This window comes from Populus alba, chromosome 3 (assembly GCF_005239225.2).
Source record: "Populus alba chromosome 3, ASM523922v2, whole genome shotgun sequence".
Taxonomy (NCBI): Eukaryota; Viridiplantae; Streptophyta; class Magnoliopsida; order Malpighiales; family Salicaceae; genus Populus; species Populus alba.
The window spans coordinates 880,093-891,900 of NC_133286.1; the positions used below are offsets into that span (position 1 = coordinate 880,093).

Here is an 11,808-nt window from a genome sequence, read left to right on the forward strand (position 1 = left end):
TTGAACTCAACATCTCTACTAATCACCATTTTTTTTTCATTAGGGTTGTAAAATTTGTATCCTTTGGACTTTTGATCATAACTCACAAAGATCATCTTTTTGGTCTTGTTATTTAGCTTGATCCTTACTAGATCATCTACATGCTCATAACCAATGCTTCCAAAAACTTTCAATTGAGAGACTCTTGGTTTTCTTCTACTCCATGCTTTTTGTACTTGAATCATGCCAGTGAAGCTTTAAGTAGGACATCTATTTGATAAGTAGATAACACAATTTATAGTTTTATCAAGTTCCATGAACTTGTTTTTGTCTCCACACATGTGGTTACTAGCTCCATTGTCTAGGTACCACATGTTCTCTTTGTCTTGCATTCTCTCATTATGCACTAGTAGTAGAGTGACTTCCTTCTCTTCTTTTTTAATAAGATTTGCATTCCTCTCAACCCTCTTGGTTGGACTATAGTAGTCCCTAACATAATGACTTGTATTTTGATACTTATAGCATTTAACTTTTAATTTGTCAAACCTATTGTTAAATCTGGATCTTGGATTACTACTGCCAGTTGAATTGATCAATCAGTTCCTTTTATTGGGTTGACCGTTTGATCTTATAAGGTTTCCTCGCCTTTCTCTTCCAAATCTTTCTCTTTCTCATTGGGAATATTCAAAACCATCTTGTTTTGAAAAAAGTGCTTGTGCACCTATATTGTCTTGAATCTCATTGACTCTTTTCTTATGGGCTTGTAATTTTTTCCATGAGACCTTGTATTGAAAGAATATCCATATTTTGCAACTCCTCTATTACAACCACCATATAATGGAACTTTTTTTGCAGCGAGTGTGGGGTCTTCTCTACTATATGTCTCTTCTATCTTCTCCCCATATTTCTTCATTTGATTGTATATAACCAATACTCTTGCAAGGTATTATGGAATATTTTTTAATTCAAGTGTATATAACTTTTCAAAATCACCACGTAGTTTTTGTAGATGTACCTTTTTCATATTGTCTGCCTCTTAGTTTGATTCTTGCAAAACTTTCAAGGCTTATTTGGCAGTGATTATATTGGCCACTATCTTAAAAGTGATGCCATCCAGATATTGATGACTGATTATTAGTGCTAGTTGATCCTTCCTTTGTGCTTGTTGCATGGCTACCCTTTGGGCTGAAGTCAACATTGCTTTATTTATAAGCTCCTCAAAGTCTTTTTTAATTATATCCCATACATCTTGGGAACCTAACCAAACTTTTGCTCGAATACATGAAGTTTCATAGTTGTCATCTGTCAACCTAGGACATTGAAGTAGAAAGTTTGAATTGACCATGTTAAATAATCAAACCTAAGCTCTGATTCCACTTATTGGAAAAAAAGGATAGAGTGTAATGGTTAATCTATAAGAACAAAGCTAAGAAATAAGAAGAAGAATGATATTTTATTAAGAGTTTTCTCAAAAGATATACCTTTATAGCTTTTCTCAAAATCTCATTATACTTGTATATAATGCTTAAGATTATAACAAGCTTATTTATAGGCCGAGTTCCTAAATAATAAATGAATTAAACTACTAAAAGAAAATCCTAACCTAATAAGAAATCTAACATTCTAATTTTCTAATTAAAGAATGATTCTAATAAACTAGTCAATTACAAAATCTTTTTTTATCAAGGATTCCTACATTAATTATGATTACTTTTTTTTTTTTTTTTATCTAATATTAAAAACTTTTATAAACTCTAAATCTTATTAGCCTAAATTTTAATTAGTTCCGCTTGACCAAAGTTTTATTAAAATCAAATAAATTCAAATGAGTTATAAATAAATAAAATTGAACATTTTTCATTTAAGTCGTGATTTTTATAAGACAAAAAATAATTTTTTTGATTAGATTTAATTATATATAATCTCACTTTTTTAGTTCGATTTTCAGTTGGGTTTTTTAATTTATAAAATTTGAAACCAAAACCAAACCATTTTTTATTTTAATTTTTCTTATTATTTTTTTTTTAATTTAATTTCTTGAATAATTTTTTTTAATTCAAGTTTTTTTTTTTAAAATTTTTATGAATATTCTAAATAACTCATTTATTTAGCTCACCCAAGTGAAATATTAAAATTTTTAACAATTTTTTTTTTGGTGCTTATAATTTAAAGTTTTAAACAAACTTACTTATAAATAAGCTGCAGTTAAAATTTTATAAATTAATACCTTCATAATCATGAAAATTTATTAATTAATTGAGATATTATTAAAACTTTACATTAAAAAAAAAACAGAATAAAAATATCATTTAATTAAAGTTATTAGTTTACCAAATATTAATTTATAGTAGTCAGCCGAGTCTTGGCTTTCTCGAGAGACAGGGACACCGTTGAAGCTCTATACTGTTCATCTTTCTTCTATCTCCTTGTCCCCCTCTCATGCAAACCCTAACCCTAAACCTCAATTAAATCGAAGTACCTATTGCTTTTCTTTGAAGAAAAAGATGGAGGCTCATCACCATCATCAGTTCACTCACAATATATTCGAGAGACGCCCCATTATCAAATCAAAGACTCCTGCTGTTAAATGGTTCAAAGAATGGTAATTTAACTAATTCTCTTATCTTTACTTTTTGTACAATTATATTTCTTTCTTTTCATTGTTATTTGTTTTGGGTTTCTGATTTAGGAGCCAAAAGACTCGATTTTTTTGTTCAAGCAATGATTTTTTCTTTTCTTTTAGCTCTTCTATGTTTGGTTTCTTTGGAGATCTAGGTTAGGTGTTCTTTTTTTGGAACTTGGGTTGATGAGAGTTAAGCCAACAATCTGATCGATGCTTCTTCTGTTGTCCCAGGGTGCCTCAAGATGTGGTGGCAACAGGTGGAAAGTGTTCTCTTTTCAAATGGGTAGCAGGTAAATGATGCAAGTCTGAATCTTTTTTTTTTTTCTTGTTATAAATAAAATCTGATGTTTCTTTGTACAAATCTATTGAGAAATCATCAATAATATGCTTGTCTCTTGAGTTAATAGCATTTCAATGTAAACAATGTAAGACTTGGCAATTGATTTGCTTTGCTGAGGTTTTGTTTTGTAGAGCCTTCTTGCAGTCATGGAAGATAAACTTTTTGAGAGCTTTTTCAGTCGAATGAAATTTTATTTATTAGTTTAATTATGCTAATTTTACTTAACTCTCTTCTTTGACCTGTTACTTACAGAGAATCAATTGAATGTCTTGAAAGAAAAGGCAAAAGAGCCCCCGGCACCGGAGCCAGAACCAGAGCCTACTACTGAAGTTCTTTTCCTTTGCAGTTTTGAAGGGTGTGGAAAGACCTTTATCGATGCAGGCGCTTTGAGGAAGCATTCTCATATCCATGGAGAGAGACAATATATTTGTCACTATGAGGGATGTGGAAAGGTGCTTAACTCAACCTTTTTAGGTTTTACTTTGTTTCTTGGAGATATTGTGATTTTTTTGGTGAAACCTTTGAGTGTTTGTACCTTGTATGTATACCATGTTGTGTTTACTTTCTTGTTTCAATGTCTATGTTACCTGCTATGATTTCAGCTGAGATTTTGTTCATAGATGAGCTGGCATGAAGCTGGACTCTGCCAAGGTTAAAAAAGAGGGCAGATCCTCTTGTGGAAGTTTTGAATTAGATGATTGATACCTTCCTACAAAACTCTCCAGTGACTCTGAATGCATTACATCAACTGTTTTTACTTTGCAGCTTATTTTGGATGTTAAGTTGACCTTGCATAGTGATTAATGTAAGAGATTGTTATTTGTCTGCACTCCACCTATCTGTATTTTTGCAATAACTCTTGTTCTCAGTCAATGAAAAAGCATTCTTCTCCTCAAGATACAATGAAGGCAAGAAATCATAGTGTTGTTGTCAAGAGTATTCTGATTTTCGTTTTACATGGATCTTCTATTCCATTGAACTTTTATGTTTAAGTGCATGACTTCTGAGGTCTTGTTATGTTTTTGGAATGGCCTCGTCAAATTAATTGTTGTTAATCTGAGAGGGAAAGATCTTCATGCTTCATTGGAGGTGGGATTATTGACGTAATTGAGCATAAGGTTCTTGTTTCGCGCTAATATTTTATGTCAGATATAAAGAATTGTTTGGAAGATAGATTGATTTCAGAGCTATCTTCTATGGTTGCTGGTAGAATTGGTTAGGGGAGCGATGGGAGCCTTGTTTTCATTGAGCCTTGTGGGATAGGGAGTTCAGGTCAATAGTTTCTTTCCTAAGAATTCATCCAGTACTGAAAGTGATTGAACTTGGTTGATGGGACGTGTTGGATTTCTTATAGTGATATGTTTTAGGAGAATTCCTTAAATAAAGTGTCATAATACTAGGATTGGTGCTTTCTTTGGAAGTTCATTTCCTCTATAGGAAATCCATGGTGTTTTTATTTGGCTTGTTAGTGACCACGGGAATTTTATAGACCAAAAAAAATATGTTTAGCATGAAGTATCTTTCGATTCCCTTGGGATGCATGTCCAAGCAGGAAGATCTGATGTTTAACTATTGAATTCTTTTGTTTGATGTGCCTACAACATCCTTTGTCTTCTTGTTGTATGGAATTACTTAGATTTATTAGTGGAGTTGGAGAAGGGTACTAGAAAAGACAATCTGGGTAGGTTGGCCTGGCTTAGTACCCCATTCTTGGCTGGAGAACAAGTGCACTGGAGTCGGAGGAACAGTAGAGCTTTTATGCTGTTGACATTAATTCAGATGCATTTCTTAGATCATTACTTTCATGGCTGGCTGCTCATCCCTGTTTTGATTGGAAATATTAAATGTTTTTTCAAAGGACTTGAGTTATTTTTTTGGCTTTTAGCTTGATATGGAATTAGACTCCTATACCTAGATGCCACAACCAAATTTATATTAAAATTTTATCGGACTTGCCATTGCCACCAACACTAAATGGGCAAAACAAGAGTGGTCAAATTATTTGTTGTTGAAAAACGAACCTGCATACATGGCATAGATTTCTGTAATGATTGAGCCAGTGTATGCTTAAGTGTAATTTTTTAGCAAAAAGCTTATTTTCACTCTATGTTTAGCTTTCAAATGTTATATTTCTCATAAGTTATCTTTTACTATTTCCTCTTTCTAAACTTGTATTATGGCATTTACGTGGTGTGTATATGCTGCAGAAATTTTTAGATAGTTCCAAGTTGAAAAGACACTTCTTAATTCATACTGGTGAAAGAGATTTTGTATGTCCTCATGAAGGCTGTGGTAAGGTGATAAATCTTTCACTAACTGTTTTCTTGTAATTAGTTGACATGTTGATGGTTAGATTGTTATGTTCTCTATAAAAGTAAACTTATTTATGTTTCTTGTGTGCCCGGATTAGTCTTCCATTACTGTCTTACATTCAGGTTTCTTATTATTTGTAATTCTCATTTAACAACCAGTTTGTTGATATTTCCAAATTCTGCAATTATACTTTGAACCTGTATTTTAAGTTCAGCAATTTGGAAACAGTTAAGTTGCAAAAAAAATTTCATTTCCAATTTCAGTTTTGTTCATTTCTGGTTTTCATTCTCTAAAGGAAAATTGGATATGCATCTATTTATATATAAAAAATTTGTTTTTATCTAAAAACGAAAGACTGTCATCTTTGCATATTCTTTTTCATTCAGAAAGCAGTGAACAATTTGTAATCAGAAACTGGGTTTTCCAAATTCATGGGAAACAATCAGTTGGAGAAATACCACATTTGTGCAGGAATTCCTGATTTCCTTTTTCAATTAGAATTGTTTTATAAAACAGCTCCAGTCTTTCATAACTTAATATGCCTTGGACTACTAGGTTTGGAGACTGGATGGGTTACGAAACCTTCTTTCCCTCTGCTCTTTTATTTTGTTTTTATTTTTTTTAAAAACAGGGAAGGGGTGGTTGTTTGTTTGTTGATTGTTGCACTTGGCAGATGGTTGGGAGCTTCAAAGGAAACAGTTGCTTCAAGTTAAGCATGAATCTAAGGCAGAAAACTGTTGTGTTCAGTGTTCTAGGCTTTGTGAGAGTTATCATCCGTGACAGATGACTTGTTTTGCATTATTGTATGTCATGTGCCTTGGATGTCTTCTTTACATGTGTTGTGGTGGATGCACCACTTGTTATTCAGTGCAGTACTTCTATCTAAGCTTGATTTTGTTTGATGCAGGCATTCTCCTTGGACTTCAACTTGAGATCTCACATGAAAACACATTCACAAGAAAACTATCATATCTGTCCTTACTCAGAATGTGGAAAGAGATATGCTCATGAATACAAGCTGAAGAACCACATCGCATCTCATCATGAAAAGGTTGGTTTCATTCCTTCACTTGTAATGTTTTTGATGTGCCATTCCACTGTTCATAATTGGTAGTCTTTTTATAGCGGGGATCAACATATACTATGCACTCTGATGCTCTTGAACAAACCGATAATATTTGCAATGTCTTTCATATGGTGAAGGCATAGTTTTCCACCTTGATGCATTCATTGACTTGCATTAATTTTTTAAAATAAAGTACTTATTGTATGCAAGACAATGTGGAGATGAGAAAACCTATGATTATGGAGGATGGATCATTACTCAATTTTAAATGCTGAATGTCTTGGAACCCTTGAAACTATATCATATACCATACAGGTCAGATTGATTTAGATTATTGTTTGGGATTGATTCACTCTTGCGAGGATGTTTTTTTTTTTTTTTTTTTTTTTTCTGATGTTTGTTAGTGTTATAGAAATTAAGTTGGAAAACAGTTTTCAATATTTGGCTATGCCATGGAAATAAGTTGGACAAAAGTTTGTTACAAAATCAAGTCACAATTTTTATTGAATCAAAAGTTACATTTTTAACTTTTAACTTTTGGTTTCTAAGTTATACCACATCCATTTTTTTTTTTAAAAGTCACTTCCAGTATTTTTTTTATCAATCATAATTCTAACTTAAAGTTATTTTAACTTATTTTTTCGTAAGTTATTTATGAAAAACAACTTTTGAATTATGAAAATTGCAATCTGATTATCAGAATCTTCTTTAATTCTACAGAATCCGACACTGGACGTGGTGAGATATGCTACACCTCCAGAGAGGATACTGAAAAATCCCAAGCCTCCTTCTGGGGTTTATGGCTCTGCTTCATCAGATAGACCATACATTTGCCCTTATGAAGGGTGTGAAAAGGACTACATCCATGAATACAAGCTCAAACTTCATCTAAGAAGAGAGCATCCTGACCACATGGCAGATGAGAATGCTGAGAATGCAAATTCTAATGCTGATAATGAGATGGATGAAGCCAGTGATCAAGATGCTTATGGTGGAAAGCGTGTGAATGGGAAAAGTCAGAAACACAGCAGGACCAAGCCAAACTTGAAGACCCCTCCTGTAAAAATCAGGCAACGGAAAGGTTCAAGTTCATCCCCTGCCACATTAAATGTAGTGAAAAAACCTTGGCCAGTTAAGGATGACATTTATGAAGAAGACAGTGAAGAAACCGAGGAAGAGGATCACGACAATGCAGAGGATGGATGGAGGTATGGAGGGAACGAGGACGATGACGAAGAGACAGAGGATGAAGACTAGGGCACCTTGTTATACTTTGGGGTTTGCGTTTGTAATAGTTCTCAAAATAAATTTAAGTAAATTCATATTTTACTGGGCTATATTGTCTAATGATCTCTCCCTCTACTCCCACAACAGAAGCCATTCTTAAATTTTTGCCCGTCACCATTCCGCCTTCCAAACGATTTTTACCCAAACAAACGCAATCAATTGCTGCATGCTCTCTGATAAATTTATGGTTAGAGAAATTATTTGGTCAGGATCTGCTTAGAGTGATGGGTGGAAGGGTGCCATTTCCTGCTTTTCTCAAGATTGATGAGCAGAATCTCTGCCAAAACTTCCTTTAGCCCTGCCAAATCTTTACAACTCATGAGGATTCTTCTCTGTTGAGGTTCTTGAGTAAACTTTAATTAGAGTTCTATACAATTGTAATTAAATTTGAAAAGATATTCTATTTTATTGCAAAGGTAGAAAGATTTGGATCATAGAATATCTGTTTTCTTATCAAGAGTCCATTGAAGAAAGCTTTGGGGCAAGAGGCAGAAGTTTTATAATTAGTTAGTTCATTTTTTTTTTGATTCTCTTAGGTAGCTTTTTTTTTGGTTACTGTGTCCAAACAAAAAAAATAGAGATGTAGAGGGAGATGGACATGATGGAGACAAAGTATATGCCCTGTATTTTATATTTTATGTTTTGAAAATATAAAAGTTTTCTCTAAAATTATTATAAAAAGATTTATTTTATATCTTTCTTTTAATTTTTCTAATAAGATATATTTTCTCTCTTCTATATCTATTTATTCTTTGTTAAAATATTAACCACACAATTTATAAACAAAGTTGTCATGTGTATTTTATGAGAATCATGTAATTTTTAGAGTCTGGAGTGTAGTTGTAGTTGCTTTTCAAAGTGTTTTTCACTTATAAATATATTAAAATAATTTTTTATATTTTTTAAAAATTATTTTTGATATTAGTACATCAAAATGATCTAAAAACATAAAAAAATATTAATTTAAAGCAAAAAAAAAATAATTTTTTTAAAATTTTATCAAAAATACTTTTAAAACATAAAAACAAACAGGGTCTTAAATTCCACATATTAAAATTATAAGTTATTTAGCATCTAGCTTTCATTCTTCCTCACCACCCGCTATTCCCACCGCCACCCCAACACTCCCATGATCGTCACTATTCCTCTCCTATTATAATCTTCACCTTTCAACCCATTATAATAATAATAATTATTATTATTATTATTATTATTATTATTATTGTCACTGTAGTTATTATTTTTTACATAATTATCACAACACATCATTTTTTATTTTATATCATTACTTATCAAACATTATAATATTTTACATGTAAAATATTTAAAACATTAAAATTACACATTTTATATGTGAAATACTTTACATCCTTATCATACACAAGCCCTTCAATTTATTAATTATTTTTCTTTACTTGTGGGCCACCTATTAAAAAGATTTCAATTGTATCTATAATAACTTATTCATTAACTTATTTGTTTTGTTTTATAGCCAACATAATAAAAACTAGTGAAAGAATATTTAATTTACTTCACAAGAAAGAAAAAAAATAATACTTAGAGGGTGTTTGTTTTACATAAAATATGTTATAAGAATGTTTTTAAAGTATTTTGCATTTGTTTCTTGTAAAATATATTTTATAAAAAAACAGTCAACATAAAATATTTTACATTCTAAACTAAGTTCATTTACTGTTTAAATTTGGTTTATCTATTAAAAAACATTTTCAATGAATTTTTATAAATTATTTTACATATAATTTACTCATAATATTATCTAATAATTTTAATTACCACCACCTCATCACTAAGACATTCATCTTTGCTGCTATCACCCAACAACCATCACGACCTCCATTGCTATTGCCATTAACCCAACTACCACCCCCACAACCCCATCACCACAATAATCCTATTACTCTACCATCACAACAACCATCAAATACTACCATCACCTCTATCTCTATTTCTATCTCCATCATTTTTATCTCTAGATCATCATCATCATAACAAACATAACATATCATTGTTTTTCTATATAATTACATAACAAATATTTTTAAATGTTTCTATGTAAAATATTGATGTAGATAAAAATAACATAAAAAAATACAAGTATAAATAACATGAAATTCCGTAATAAGTGTGCCATTTTGTCAATGATGTTATTGCAAGATTTGACAATGTATGTGCCATTTTTCTTACCTTCCTAATGCATGGAATCTTCTTTGTGCTGCATCAAGCTAACTCCATCTAACTTTGCAAGAAGATAGATTAAGTTGTTCTTCATTTATAAACTAACCACCTCAATTTATACTCCACCTAATCTTAAAGTAAATAAATAAAAAAAAACGTTGCAAGAAGATATATTAAGTTCTTCATTTATAAACTAATCACCTCTATTTATACTCCACCTAATCTTAAAGTAAATAAATAAAAAAAAAATTCCTAAATTGAATAAAATAAATAAATAAGGAAAAATAAAATTCCTAAACTAAATAATTTTTTTCCGTGAAACTTACTTTTAAGAAAAATAGATAAGGAAGATAGATTCCACTTACTTTTAAGATTAAACTTCATTACAGATTATTCTTCGACAATTTCTTTTAATTATTTGGCCCTTAACAAATTACTTTTTTGCCAGCCCATTTATATATCAAGTCTATAAATAAAGAGTCTGGATACTCTTCTTCTTCTTCGTCTTCCTGAATAATTTATTAAAAAAAAAATCTAGTTTTTAAGTCAAATAACTATGAGGTTTTTATTCTTTTTTTTTTAGTGGGTAATTAAGATAAAATACAAGAAATTAATTGGTCTTATTAAAAACATATAAAATATTAATAAAAAATAAAAGTGGTAGCCCAAAGTATGAGAGTGTCCTACCATTTATATTTCATATCCAATTTAGTTCTTATTCTTTAAATTGTTGTTTGTCTTCTTTTTTATTTATTTTATTTATTTTTTATCTTCTTTCGATTGTTTTATTTTTTTTTCAATTTCATCCCTTATCATTAGGTTTTATTAGATTTTTATATCAAATTTGGTCCTCATTTTTTTGATATTTTTAAATCCTTTCACGAATTAAATTTTATTTCAATTTCATCTCTCGTCATTTGATTTTTTTTTCTCATGTCAAAATTTGCCCCTATGGTTTTTAGAGATGTTTATTTTGTTTATTTATCTTTTTTTTTAATTTAATTTCTTATTTCATTTTTCATCTCCCAATATTTTTTTTATTGGGCTACAGGCTTTGAAGGTTCACAAGGGTTGGCTTTGGTCTTTTTTTAAAATTGATTATTTTTTTAATTTCATCATTTAATAATTAGTTTTTGTGGAATTGGTCTTCGTGTTTTTATTTTTTTTCGCTTTCTTTTCTATAAGATTATGTGAATCCTATGCCCATGATCGTGGGGTTGGCGAGTTAACTCAGGTTTGCTCAATTATTATTTTTTTTAATTTTTTTCTGGTTTAATGCCTTAACATTTTTTTTTATTGAGAATCTTGCTTTTTTTTTTTTTTTTTTAAAATTTTTTCCCCTTCTACATGGCCAGTCTAAGCCTCATGGTTACGATCACGAGTTTTTATTAAAGTCAAAATGCATGCTAATACATATATTTTCTGAAATTTTCTTTGTATGAAAATACAATATGATTTTTTTTAGACTTGGCCGTATGCATGATTACAAATTATATATATATATAAAATTTTTGCAATGTTTTGACAAAAAGCTGATATTTTAATACCGGATTTGTATCTTTATAGTATAAAAATATAAACCAATACTAAACAACATTAAGAAAAATGCACGGGAAAATCACTGATTAAAAAAAAAATGTTTTTATACAGAAATATTTTGGCTAGGTTGGGCTCGGAATGGAATTAGGTTGATGCCGACCCGAATACAACCTATTGAATATTGGGCTGGGCTGATGATTCAGCCCGTAACAACCATGGACTTATTACTATGCTCATACAGAGTAACCAGTCAATTATAATTAGCTAGTTACTGTGCTCATGCACAGTAACTGAGTAATTATTTCCTTGTTTGCAGAATGTGCACGGTGCATGCAAGAAGATAAACAGTAAATGGAGATGGGGGAGGGGGGAATTACCAGGAATAATGAGCTCGAATAAATGAGCTAACGGTGATTCTAGTGGCTGTTATTGATGGTGTTGCTGCGGTGGCAGACAGTGGTTGCT

The 11,808-nt window shown here is 30.8% G+C and overlaps 1 protein-coding gene across 2 annotated transcripts; it reads left to right on the forward strand.

Annotated features, from left to right (window-relative positions):
- The first annotated feature begins 2,420 nt into the window (after positions 1-2,420).
- Positions 2,421-8,004, forward strand: LOC118056168 (zinc finger transcription factor YY1). 2 transcript variants are annotated; one of them, XM_035068289.2, is made up of 6 exons: positions 2,421-2,581; positions 2,834-2,892; positions 3,195-3,394; positions 5,150-5,239; positions 6,163-6,306; positions 7,042-8,004. In XM_035068289.2, the coding sequence occupies exons 1-6, from the start codon at positions 2,484-2,486 to the stop codon at positions 7,576-7,578; spliced, it is 1,128 nt and encodes a 375-aa protein (XP_034924180.1). In that variant the 5' UTR covers positions 2,421-2,483; the 3' UTR covers positions 7,579-8,004. The 2 variants fall into 2 exon arrangements, with proteins under 2 accessions (XP_034924180.1, XP_034924181.1); XM_035068290.2 differs by lacking the exon at positions 5,150-5,239.
- The last annotated feature ends 3,804 nt before the right edge of the window (positions 8,005-11,808 follow it).

Bases quoted from the DNA above. Each gene is read 5' to 3' on its own strand.
- LOC118056168 (XM_035068289.2), top strand. From the start codon at position 2,484: ATGGAGGCTCATCACCATCATCAGTTCACTCACAATATATTCGAGAGA. The intron at 2,582-2,833 runs GTAATTTAACTA...CTGTTGTCCCAG, and splicing joins GTTAAATGGTTCAAAGAATG to GGTGCCTCAAGATGTGGTGG. The intron at 2,893-3,194 runs GTAAATGATGCA...TGTTACTTACAG, and splicing joins TCTTTTCAAATGGGTAGCAG to AGAATCAATTGAATGTCTTG.